The following is a 13,485-nucleotide window of genomic DNA, read 5'->3' as shown; positions in this document are numbered from 1 at the left end:
GGACACCAACTACACTGCCATTTGTTAAATATTTCTCTAGGTATTTTTCTCATGTGACCCTCAGAACAACCCTGTTATTATGCTCTGACTGCTCTGAGAAAATGGAGAGTCAGCAGGTTAAAGCAACTTGCCTGAGGTCACCCAGCTAATAAATGGTAAAGCCAGGAGTCAAACCCTGTTCTCCAAAGCCCACACCTTGAAATGTCCTTGCTTTTTCAATCATTAGTATTTATTGAGCACTAACCCATACATTTACTTACCACATTTACCATTCAAGTTTTAATTTTAAGAATGGAACGATAATGCATCACAAGCCACCCATCTTCTTTGTCCCATACAGCACAGAGCTGGGATGACTTGTCTTTGCAGGGCAGTACTGGCTAAGAGACTGTGTCTCTGTGCTTGCTACTGGCTTCTCCTCACACCATCTCCTTCTTGTAAGGTTTTTTGGATTGGAGTCTATGGGAGGGGCGGCGCAGCCAAAAGTCAAAGCACTCTCCCGGGTTTCGGCACCAAATGTAAGGTTTTTTGGATTGGCCGGCACCAGAGAAAGAAAGACCAGCAGAGTTGAAAGGGATAAGTAAAGAGGCTTTATTGGAGCGCTCCTGGGTGAGGGTAACGGGTCCCAAGAGAGAGGGCCCTGGGTGAGGTTCTCAGGTCCTGGGGGAGAGGGGCCTGAGAAGTCACATTGCCCAAAAGTCTGAGTGGGTTTATATATGTTTTTAGGGCTGGGGGATGGGGGTTTCTTTGGTGGGAAGATTTTTGGTGCAAAGAGTGAGGAATTTCTTTGTTGCATTTTTAGGGTGGGTATTGAGAAATAGGAGGGGCTGGTGGTATGTGTGGACTCCAGGAACCATGACTCTTATCAGGGTAACCATCCAGGTGTGGTCATCCTTTAACTTAGCTGGGCCTTGCAGGCATTGTTCTCAGCAGGTCTTGTGGGCTTCCTTTTCCATTAGGGAGGGGAGGGGTGCCTACCACCAGCCTTACATTCCTTTTTTCAAAACCCTTTTTATTCGGAAAATATACTGCTATCTGTACATTTGTTGAAAGGTCAGTGGATTTGTATTTTTCCTCCACTGCATGGTAAGCTGTTTAATTATAGCATGTGCATACTTTCAGAAAGCGTTTATCAAATGCAACTATGTGTCAGGTCCGTGCCCAGTTGTGAGGAAAAGAAAAGTGTCCCTTCCCACCCTCAAGGACAGAGTAGGAACAACCTCCCGATAAAAACATAAGACAGTAGCCATAATGCACAATGATGCTTGTTAAACACAGTCATGTGGGCAAAGCTGTGATTCATCATGTTTGTGGGAAGGGAAAGTTTGAGCTAATTTTGCAAGGAAAATAGCATCAATTAAATAGGAAAAGTAGGGAAGAGTGATCGAGGCCCTTGGAACAGAAATGCAAAATGTGCCCTGTAGGTGGAAATGGGGGTTTTCTGTGTATGGCCAGAGTACAGGGTACCATGTTGGGGAGAGATGAGAGGTGGAAGGTAGATGAGACTGGATGGTGGAGTGTGTTTGATGTTATCGTGTCATGTGGACTTTGTCCTGTAAACTAGAGGGAGAGGAGGGCATCAGTGGTTTTTCCACAGCGGAGTACCTCTGACAAGATGTGCATTCCAGAAGTGTGAGCAGTGGCAGCATGGAGGCCAGGTGGGAGGGCATAAAGGGAAGGCTGCTGCAGCCATACAAGAAGGCAGGGCTGAGTGCCCAGACTGAGACAGTGGCAGTGGACAGACAGGAGACGTGCGCCAGAGGGGTGACAAGACTGGCATCCCAGGCGAGGTAACCAGTGAGAAGTGGGAGGAGCCCTCAAGGATGGTGTGATGGCTGGTGAGAAGGTGGCTCAGCGTAGCAGTAGAAGCACAATTGGTCCTTCAGGGCAGTTGAAGCACTGTGGGACATTCAGTGAGAACGTCAAGCAGGTCATTGGAGACTGGGTTGGACATCTGGGCTGGAAATTAGGGTTGCTAGATTTGGCTAATAGAGGCTCAGTTCAACTTGAATGTCAGATAAACAACAAACCCCCTTTTAATGTAAGTATGCCCCATGCAATATCTGGGACAATGAATGATTTTGCAGTATAAGTTTGTCCCAGATATTGCATGGAACATACTAATACATGGTCAGTTGTTCATCTGACATTTGAATTGAACTGGGTGTCTTGTATCTTATCTGGCCACCCTACTTGAAAGGTGCCAAGGTTGAGTGCTCTGGATCCCCATGTCACCTTGCCCCACCCTGCCAGGTCATAGCATGGCCTGTGCCCAGGATTTTTATTACTAAACCTAAGACCTTCCTGGGCAAACTGGGATGAGTTGGTCACCCTAGGCTGAGCAGAGTTTGGCTGAACTGAACTTAGAGAATCTTTTGACCTCTCTGCAACCTCCCAAGCTGGTGCTTTGTGCACCTTGGTGATTTGAGGACAAGGCCATGCCAGATCAGAAGTCCACACCTCAGAGACCGCTGTCTGCACAACACCATCTGTCGCCTTAACTGTGCCGAAGAATTCCAACCTTTGTAGGAATTTTCCTTTGGTTTGTATTTTTTCTCTTGAAGAACATTTGCTGCTGATTTAGTCCTGTTTTAAAATTCTGCTCGGTTGAGATGCTGTCCTTGTTTTAATCTCTGTGTGACTCTTCTTCAGTCATTTCCTTTCTCTCGGTTCAGTATAATGTACCTCCCGCAGTTTGCTTATCAGAATGACATACCCCACAGGCCTGGACTTTGTTCTGGCATCTCTTTATATTTAATCCCAGTGCTATTTCTCCATGCCAAGCAGATGTGTATTAAAATGTGCATAAGAAAAAAATGCAAGCTGGGCTTATTTAGAAATTTCCTCAATTTGCACAAAGTCCATTGGTATAAAAGACTTTTTTTCTTCTATAAAAACCGACAACAAACATATGTTAATAGCTACTTAGATGGATCAAGACAAGTTCATATTTAGCCATTTCTGCAATCACCGTTCTGGCTCCTTTGCCAGTGACACAAAAACAATGATTTGTATTGTTTCAATGTCAATGTCAATGTCAAGTATTCATAGACAAGGAAACATCTGTGTCACATTGGAGCATCTTTCTTGTTTGTAGGATTTCTTTGCTCAGGAGGTATGAGTGACTTGAATATCCTGTTAAAAGAGTTATGTGTGTGTGTGTGTGTGTGCATGTGATATATATATATATATATATATATATATTTGCGACAGGGTCTCCCTCTGTTGCCCAAGCTAGCATGCAGTGGCATCATCATACCTCACTGCAGCCTCAAACTCCTGGGCTAAAGTGAGATTGTCCTGCCTCAGCCCCCCAAGTAGCTGGAACTACAGGTGCACGACACCACGCCTAGATAATTTTTTAATTTTATATACAGACGGGGTCTTGCTACATTGCTCAGGCTGGTTTCAAACTCCTGGCCTCAAGTGATCTTCCTGCCTCGACCTTCCAAACAGCTGGGATTACAGGCCTGAGCCACCGTGCTTGGCTCTGTTAAAGGAGTTTTGTTCAACTTGAAGGAGTTTGAGTTTTATTGGTCAGGTATTATATCATTTACAAGGTGTTAGAAAGGACTTCAATTTCCACTCAGGTCTTTGGGTCTCACGTGTGTGTTTCAAAAAATGCTTATTTTCAATATGATAAAGACATCTAACAAACAAGTTTTCACTCCCTACGCTGAAGATATGGCTACTGGGCTTAAAGTTACAAAGAGAAAGGAAGAGTGAATATATATATGAAGATATTCTCAGCCTTGTTTTCTGGACTGCCTATTTTAGATCTATTAATAAATGGACATACTTTTTGTTACCTTTTCTGACACAGACATCAATCTCAAGGCCATTTGATCTGGAAATTTTAAAAAATAAGACTATTACAGCAAGAGTGTGGTGGGAAGGGGATCCCATATATCATGCAGTCTAATCCAAGAAGGAGGGAAGGAACTGATCAGACCACAGTCAAATTCAAAGCCAAGAAGGCACAGGGTCAGCAGGAGTAGAATGACAGTAGGAGGCATAGAAGAGCCACCTGCAATCCACAATCAAGCGGTGCTTGCTCTGGATCTTCTTTGCAACCTTTGGCTGAGTCAGACAGCCATGAAGAACTGGAGGTCTGCAGGCAAATCATTCCCCAGTCCCAGTCAGTAGCAGAAGTGCTGGATCCAACAGAAGAGTCTGAAGCTATTTCAATGATTCTGAAATAAGAAATATTACCTGCCACTTCTAGACTTTACTATTTCAGCCCTGAAGCAAAGTAGGCATCTAAGTCCTCTAAGCAGATATAACTTACAGGGATTGTGTTGGGCAACACCTGTCCAAAGAGTAGGAAACTTGAGTGTCATCATATAGAAAACGACTTCCTCATCCACAATTGAGGAAATCAGCCTTTACTTGCAACAAATAATTATAAATTTCTAAATGCTTTGGTGTCACTGAGTTGATGTCCCCAAGCCATCTGATATTTTTCTAACTAGCTCCTTAGCTATATATGTATACGCATAGAATTTCCATTATTTATTACACTTAGACTTTTGGATAGTGAAATATATGTCTGGAAAGTGGCATGAGTTCATTCATGAGATTTAAAGCCAGGGAACAAAGCCTTTGTTTAACTTTTTATTCATCATGGCACAAGATAGAACTTTAAGAAACACCATTGGAAACTTCATCACCAACATGAAGATTAAGAGTAGCATGTTTTATAAAAAAAAAGTTATTTTTCTATAATACACTTTCCCTTCTTAAGTGAAAAAAACTCACAAAATACTGAAGCAAATCGCCATCTGCTGGTCAAAAATGGTTTTGCAGTTGAAAAACTTCAAACTTACTGAAGTACAGTAGGAACATTTTACAATACACACAATATTACCAAAGAAAACATTTCCTCAGCCTTTGGCACAATGTAAATACAAAGCTGTAGTTTTTATCCCAAATATGATTGAATTTATAAAGAATTGCATGTAATTTGGTTAATACTGGTTATGGGGCAAAGGGAAAAACCATGTTCTATAGATTCTTAAACACTTTATAGTTTGGATTCCAGTTTGTAGTTTTGCAAAATACATAAAATTATACATTATAAATATATATATTATATATGGTCTATATAAAGTTGAATTTGACCTAAAATGGGACGGACTTCTTAATTAGTCTATCTTTTTGTTAGGCACGGCCTTTTTCTTGTTTAACTGAATCCTTTTAAACAGGTTCTAAAAATATATCTCATAATGTATCAAATTTAATATCTTCCTTAGCCCTTATTCCATATGAAAAAGCACTCAGTGACTATATATTTTTGTATCTCGCTACTTACATAAAAATATGGCTTCTCATATTCTGTTTTGTTTTCTTTTGTTAGTGTTTTCCTTAGGCATTGAAGGAAGGGCTGTCCCCAGTTAAAAAGCTATGGCAAAAGCACAGAAACCCGCTTGTGCATTCTAGAACAGTTTATAGAATCTCATTGCTTAGTATTTCTCATTGCTTAATACAAGTGAAGTGATTTAAAAAAAAATTGTTCCTTTTGTTTTCTCTCTGTGACTACATCATATATGATTATCATACATAATCTGTTACAGAATATACAATAGTCAAAACTGAAGACACATAAATACAACAAGTAAGCTATCCCAAAGCAAGGGTTTTATCTTATATAGAGCCAAGAGGGTGGTTTTTAGATTGGACATTGCCATCCGTTTTGGTTGTATTTTTGGTTTTTCCCAAGGCTGGCTATGCAATAGAACTTGATTCCCAGTGGCGAGGGTGTGAGCGCTCTGCGTCTGCTAGTGAGCTGAGTTGCTCTGGTGTTGCTTCTGGAAAGTGTGAAAAGAGGACGAAGAGGCGGCGCCGGGGGGCGGCTCAGACCAGTGTCTCAGGCAGGGCGTCGGGGTTGTCCGCGGACAGCAGCTCCCAGATCTGCCAGCGCTCTCTCTGCCAGTCCAGCCAGCCGGCTTCCCCCAGCTTCCGCCCATCCTGCTCGCCGGCGGCCGGGCAGTGGGCACTGCTCAGTTTTCTCCGTGGTCCCCGCTCGGCCGTCTGGCTCCCCGGGTCCACGGCCCGGCCCGTGCCTGCTTGGGGCTGCAGGGGCGACGCGGCGGTGGGCTTGCCCGGGCCCGGGTAGGGAGGAGGGGGCCTCTTGTCGCCCCTCCCGCTGCCTCGGGGTCTCTGGCACGGAGGAGGGGCCCGGCTTTGCAGCCACGCGGCGTCTGGCTCGCTCTCGGTGAGGTCTTGGGCGCTGCTCAGGGTCAAGTGCGGCTCGGCAACCCGCGTCGGGGGCGTGCTGCAGACGCGAGACGCGGGGGCAGCAGGGGCCGCCGCCTGAGTCCTGCCTGAGACCTGTGTGCCGCTGTCCAGCTCTGTGGGGCTCGCCTGCCACCGAGGCCAATTTGGGGACAGGTTCCCTTGAGAAAGGGAGCAGGGCCCCGGTCGTAGGGAGCTGCTTTCAAAAATGTCTCCATAGGAACCTGGAAGCCAGAGAGGAAGGTGTGAACTGGAATCAGTTTGTGGAGCCCCTGCTGGGGACTAGACTCCTGCTCTTTCCTCCCCACTGCCCTTTTCTAAAACTGAAAAAGCACAGTGCGCTCTTAGCTGCCACTGCCTAAAGAAAAGAACTTCCTAGCAAAAGAAATGACAAATGCTTTTTGATAATTGGCTCAATTCGTGTGGCGGCTCCAAACACATATGCCTAGACTCGTGACAGGTTAGCTGAGCCATCAAACGAGATGAAATCGCCTTGCCAATTTATGTTTAGGGAAAGGTCCCCTTTACATGGCTGTGAAAACTTTTCGGAACTCAGAAGGGAAAAGAAGCAGCATTCCCTTCTTGTTCAATGCAATTTGTGATCCAGAGGAGATACAAACTATAATGTGTTCATGTTTCTATCACATTGGTGGAAGCTGTAAAAATAAACGCTTTGGACTTAAAATACCGCATTCCATGCCACGTGCTAATGAATGCAGCAGCTGCTGTGTATATTCTCCCCTCACCACTGTGGGAAACACTGGCTTGTTGTTCGCCCAATCGTTCTTTTCCTCTTCCTAGATGGCATTTCTCAGCCTCTCTTTAAGTTAGAAGGGCCACAGAAACAAGGCATGGCCAACAAATGAGGACAGATGTGGTGTGAGCCATTTCTAGGCCTGGTCTAGTAAAAGATCCAACCAAACGTCTTCCTACTGCTCCTTGCTCTCTCCCTTCCCGTGACTACCAGCCCAGTATGGAGAAACCGCAGAAGACTCCAAGGCCTCTGAGGAAGGGGGAGCCACTGGCGAGGTGGAGCCTGGGCCCCTGTGTGACTATGGGGAACAAAGCACTCCCTCTCCTCAGCCGCCCCCACCCCTCCGCACCTCACACAACCCACGCTGGACCAGGGCGTGAGGGAGACATGCACCCGTAATAGGCTGAACCACTGGCATTTGGGGTTGTCACAGAAGCTAGCTCTCCCTAACTGATAAAACTTTCTTCAAGAAATTGAAAGGACGGAAAAAATGGCGCATTCCAAAAGGCAGATGAGGAGTCCTTGGGGCATATGTCCCCAGACTTCCATTTTCCTATGGGGTCTGCCCCGCCCGCCCTGCCCCCCTTCTTAAAAGGTAGGCAGGGAAAGAGAACAAGGCCATGTGGGGGGAAGGAGGGAGCGCATATAGCATTTACACAGATACAGATGACAGCTGAAACAGGAGAAGGAAAATGGAGCACCGCATCTTGGAAGAGTTTCTCCTTGGAGGAGAAGGCAGAAAAGCTCTTCATAAGTTACAACGAGATATAGTTAGATAATGAATCAGTACTAAAGTCAGCTGGGCAGAGGCCATTACATTTAAAAATACATGATGCTCTAAAAGACAATATGGGAGATATTACAAAACAATGGGAAAAGGACTGTGAAACAACTAAACAAATAATTTATGCATTTCATCTCATACATTAACACATATTCTAGATGGATTAAAGAATTAAATGTTGAAATCATGAAACAATATAAAAAAGAAAAGCATACAGATGACTGACCATGCTTAACTAAAGATTAATTTTGTGAAAGAATTCACAAAAAGAGACAGCAGTAGAATTAATTATGTCAAAAAGTAAAATAAAAACTTCCAGATATCCAAAGCAGGAAAAAAAAGGGAAAAAATATACCAGGCATAATATCAGGGGCAAATAATACCGATAAAGAGTTAACATCTTTATTATATAAAGAGTTCATAAGACTCGATTTTAAAAACACTAGCATACATAAACAGCAAATGACACAAATGACAATTCAATGGGGGGGGGAACTCCACTAATTAATAGAAAAACTGAAAAATACTGGTGAGAAAGAAATGCAAATTAAATGATAAATGTAATTTTTTTAAGCTAGTGGAAATGAAAACTCACTCATTTGCGATGCTGATGAGATTTGCAGACAGCAGTGAGAAATGCCCTGCCATCTGCCGCTTAGAGAACACAAGCTAGGGCGGCCCGTAGCATGCAGAATCCGAGGTGACTACCTCTGAATTCTTGGAATGATTCATAATATTTGACTCACTTTCCTCCTTGGAATTTATTACCTTTTACTTGCTCTCCAAAATTTTGTGACTCTATTAATATTTTACAAATTTTAAAAAAGTACATAAAAGAGGCTCCTGACAGCATAATTTATAACAACAAAAAAAATTGAAAAAATTTAGTTGCCCAAGCATTGGGTTGTAAACTATGAATATGTACTCTGTGGAATACTCCTTTGCCCTTAAAAAGGATAATAGAAAATAACTGGAAAATGGAAGTTAGAAAAATCACATAAAGTTGCACAAACTGATCATAATATTTGAAAACTTTTTCAAAGGAAATGGAATGAAATACAGTCAAAAGTTGGCATATTTGGTGGAAAGCCTACTGAGAGTTTTATCCTTTTCCTCCCTATTTTCAGCATTTCCCCAATTCTATTTGATAAGCATGTAATATAATGACAGTAAAGCATAAATTAAAGAAAATTAATTTTAAAAGTAAATGTAGGCCGGGTGCGGTGGCTCATTCCTGTAATCCTAGCACTCTGGGAGGCCGAGGCAGGAGGATTGCTTGAGGCCAGGAGTTTGAGACCAGCCTGAGCAAGAGTGAGACCCTGTCTCTATCAAAAATAGAAAAATTAGCCAGGTGTGCAGTGCCTGCAGTCCCAGTTACTTGGGAGGCTGAGGCAGGAGGATTGCTTGAGCCCAGGAGTTTGAGGTTGCTGTGAGCTAGGCTGATGCCACGGCACTCTAGCCCAGGCAACGGAGTGAGACTCTGTCTTAAAAAAAAAAATAAATAAATGTAATAAAGTTTAAAGATAATACTTCACCTGTCATTCCTGGGTCTTTGGATCCACTTTTTAATGTTGAATGCCAAGTTCCCCAGATATTGAAAGGTTCCTCAGACATATCTAGAAAAAAAATTGTATAAAAAGGTATATAACATAAAATGAAGATTTAAAGAGAGAAATCAATAAACAAATATTTTTATAACATCTCTTCTGTGTAAAGATCTGAATTTGAGATAGTCTTGGATACAAACAATACAATTTAGACCTGCTTTCAGGAGGCTCATTTCATTTTGGATTTACAAAAAGGCTCTTTCTATATCGTGGTTGTGGTAGACGGAATAAGTCCCACCCCCCAATAATCTGTGTCATAGCCAGATTAGCTGTTATCTTATATTCAAAAGGGGCTTTGCAGATGTGCTTAAATTATGGTTCTTGAGATGCGGAGATTTTCCTTGATTATCTGGGTGGCCCCATATAATCACAAGGGTCCTTATAAGAATGAGGCAGGGGAGAAGCTGCTGCTATGTTGCTTTGTAGATGGAGGAAGGGGCCATGAGCCAAGGGATGTAGCAGTCTCTAGAAGCTAGAAAAGGCAAGAAATGATGCTCTAGGACCTCCAGAAGGGAAGGCAGCCCTATGGATCCGTTTGAGACTTCTCATCTCCTGAACAGTAAGATAACAAATTTGTGTGTTGTTTTAAGCCCCTGAGTTTGTGGCAAAAGCAGCAGTAGGAAACTAATATAAGGGTGATGGGTGGCAACGGCCTTACGGGCACTAAACACATTAACATAGAGGAACAACAGTTAACAGTTCTGCACCACCCTCAGGAATACTCTGCTACTGGCATCAATGGGTTTTTTCATGCATGCATTCACTCATCAATCCCCTAAGTTTGTCCACAAGTATTTATGGGGGAAGGCGCTGTATTATATTAGGCTTTTCCACCATCTCATTTAATCCTCACTACGATCCTGTTATGGGATCATGATTATGATTCACAGAAGCAAACGTCTACTGGGTGCCTCCACGTGTTCAGCAGTTCACAAGCATTATCTCATTCCATCCCTAGGAGATTCCCAGGAGATCATTTTGCAGATGAGGCAACTAGTTTAAGGAGCAGGTAAGAAATGCACACACAATTACATAGCAAGTCTCATCGAGTGCTTATTACAAGCTAAGTACTACATTAAGGGCTTTATGTGGATTAGCTAATTAAATCCACTGAATTCAAGACTGTTATCATTCTGAGTTTTCATAGCAGGAGGAAATGTGACTCTGAAAAGCTCAATCACTTGCTCAAGAGCCTGGTTGAAAGTGGCAGGTTTGTGACTCCAAGCCTAGTGTTTTTGTCACTGGACACTAACACTACTGGTTCTGGCACGCTGTCTTGTTACAGAGTAGGTTCAGCTTTTCTTTGGAAAAGTAACAGCAGTAATCAGATGACATCTTAGACTAGCAAATATGCAACCCAAACACACCAGCCAGGACACATAAATTTCCTTGGATGCTGGAGGGAAAAAGAGTCAGCTAGGAATACAAGTGGCTCCTCTGGGCAGGTACTTGTTTCCCAGATATCTGAGGATAGGGCTGCAGGGATGGAACCCTCTCCCAGCCAACAACTGGACTTGCCACACCTTCCTCTTCCTGGAGTAGGAGTGAGGCCGGTACCTACTAAGTGCTCATTCAATTACAGGAACATCAAACAAGGAAGAGTTGAAGAAAAGGTCCGAGATGCCCCCACACCATGCCACATGTAACAAGAGCAGGGTCATTTGTTTTGGCCAGCGTTGGCCAGCCAGGTTCCAGTTACCTTTCCCAAGCCTTGGTCCAGGAGAACTTTCTCTTGACTTTGAAGACGGCAAGTGGCCCACCAGCATAAACTGCCCCGGCACTTTGTAAAACTTCTCTGAGCCCCCCGGCGCCGCGTCCTCTTGCGTAGCCAGCAGGGAGCGCTCGGATAGCACTGGGGAGTTGTTGTCATAAGGGGAAATGTCTCCGCTGGAGGCTTTGTTGGAGTCTGTAGAGGAGTGCCTCCCTCCCACGGAAAAGGAAACTTCCGACTGCAGTATGTCAGGGCTTCTGGCACAACAAGACAATTACAGGTGTGTGAGTGTGTTAACAAGTAGCGACCAGATTCAAACGACACGATCGTTACACACTGACAGGAGGAGAATGCATGGACACAGGGGCTGAAACAAAAAGACCTTTTGAACAATGTTCCGAGACGTCTACATCCATGAAGTGAAAGCGTTACCACGTAATGGCCAGCAGATGGCAGCAAAACCCAACAGATGAAACAGGAAACTTAAACCGGGGAAGGAAGGGAGCGCGCCAAGCCCAGATGAGGTCGCCAGTATGTGTCGCTAAAATGCCTCAGGGACTAACTCCTGTGTCCACTTTTAAATTAAAGCCTGATGCTCACCATTAAGTAAGGAAAAACTAGCAGATAACTGTTTTACCTTCATCAATATCCTGAGTTAAAAATAATTGTGATAAAACTAGGGTTGACACTTTGCTTCAAGTTCACTATGGCTTTATGGACAACTTTTCTTCTCCCTAAAAATACTTAGTGTAAGTAAATCCATCCTTCCTGTGATGAAGATGATGATGCTACTGGTGGGGATGAGTGTTACATGTATAAAATGGTGGCTGAAAAATATAAATGTATGACCGTCACTAGAGTCCAAATCTGAAATGATTCTGCAAGGCACTAGTGTTTTTACAAACGATGTAAGACATGCTAATTAGCATACCATAGCATAATCTTATATGTATGAGTTGTCACAGCATCAGAAATAACAGTGAAAATGTAAGTGGAACAGCAAAATGAAAACTTCAGGAACATGAAAGGCGTGTGGGAAGTCTTACCTGGAAACATCTTTATTTTCTACCTTCCTCAAAACAGTGGCCCTGACAACATCTTGAAGGGAAACAATCAAAGGTTGATTAAAAGTTCCAGAAACTGCTTCTGTTTTCTGCCCCCCCTACTTCCCTTCTCTTTACTAGTCTTTGCTCTCTTTCGGTTTAATTTTTCAAAACAAAGCGTTTGTGGTCTTAAAGAAGGTAAACACACGCCTGAGCAATGCTTTGCTAACCAAATGGTTTTGTGCATGTAAAATGGAGGAAGTGCACCCACAGGGGATCTAGCTCCTCACAGGTTTCCAGCAGGGGTTGGTATCCAGGGGAACAACTTCCCAGCATCTGTGATACAGCGCTGTCACTTAGGCAGGCAGGGGCTTGAGCACTTTTGCCAAGGACATTTCTTACCCACATGGAATAAATAAGTCCTTTCCTTGCCTCCTCTTTGAACTGATATCAGATAATTTTAGGGGAAGGAATCAGAGGACCGCCATGAGAATGATTTTCCAGACCTTTAGGCTACCAATAAATTTGAAGAAAAAATAAAAGGAATTTAGTATTTCTGTTGGAAAGTGAGGGAAAGAACAATTTAACCACTGTATCTAATTAAAGGGGAGAAAAGTCTCCCTAATTTTAGCTAAGGGAACACAAAAGAAAACAAATGGACACTTGTCTGTTGTCATGGGGCATAACTCCAGTTGAGGAAAGTCTATTATGAAAATGAGAAAAATGGAATGTTTTGAATTGGTAGCTAACACGGACCTCAGCTCAAAATCAGGGTTCCATGTTCTGACCAGGGCTAGACATTGTATTACTTGGCTAATTTCATTTGTTTTCCCTGTTCAGTTGACATTTTTCCAGTCATTAATAAAAATGTCTTACGTCTACTCAGCAGGAGTAAGTCATGGTTTTATATCAATAATAGTAAGTACTTAAAGCCTTATTTTATGGGACTTTTCAAGGATGGTCAATTCATTAGCCAAGACAAAAAAAGTCAGAGCTACGAATGTTTTATTTTGTGGTTTTGGTATTTTTTTTTTCCTCTCATATTGGGGGGAAAATTTTCAAAATGTCAAATTTTAGCTCATGAAGACCCCAATAATTCTGTTGCATGTCTTGCTCATCTGTGTTATAGCACGTACAGAAGAGAATACATTCAACAAAATGGTATATATAAGTTGCAGATGCAGCCTGGAGTTATGTGCTTAGAGAAAGATACCCATGGAAGAAATTTCTCCTAAGTCTTGGGAACTAGGAGCATTTGGATTTCTACCGAACGAGTAGGTTATTTTTACCTTATGGAACCATGAGTCATGCAATAAATAATGTATTTCTGTCTCCAATGACTGCTAAAAGGT

The 13,485-nt window shown here is 42.9% G+C and overlaps 1 protein-coding gene across 1 annotated transcript in view; it reads right to left on the bottom strand.

The window, feature by feature from the left end:
- Window positions 1-5,648: 5,648 nt before the first annotated feature.
- ARHGAP6 (Rho GTPase activating protein 6) overlaps window positions 5,649-13,485 on the bottom strand; it is a 476,144-nt gene continuing 468,307 nt past the window's right edge. The window contains exons 11-13 of the mRNA XM_069463487.1: window positions 11,079-11,347; window positions 9,308-9,388; window positions 5,649-6,458 (exon numbers count right to left, since the gene is read on the bottom strand). Coding sequence (XP_069319588.1) covers window positions 5,854-6,458; window positions 9,308-9,388; window positions 11,079-11,347 — 955 coding nt within the window. The 3' untranslated portion in view covers window positions 5,649-5,853. The remainder of the gene's footprint in view (window positions 6,459-9,307; window positions 9,389-11,078; window positions 11,348-13,485) is intronic.

Source organism: Eulemur rufifrons, chromosome 30 (assembly GCF_041146395.1).
Source record: "Eulemur rufifrons isolate Redbay chromosome 30, OSU_ERuf_1, whole genome shotgun sequence".
NCBI classification, from domain to species: Eukaryota; Metazoa; Chordata; class Mammalia; order Primates; family Lemuridae; genus Eulemur; species Eulemur rufifrons.
Note: the sequence above shows the minus strand (reverse complement) of the source record. Positions and strands in the feature narration are given on the sequence as shown.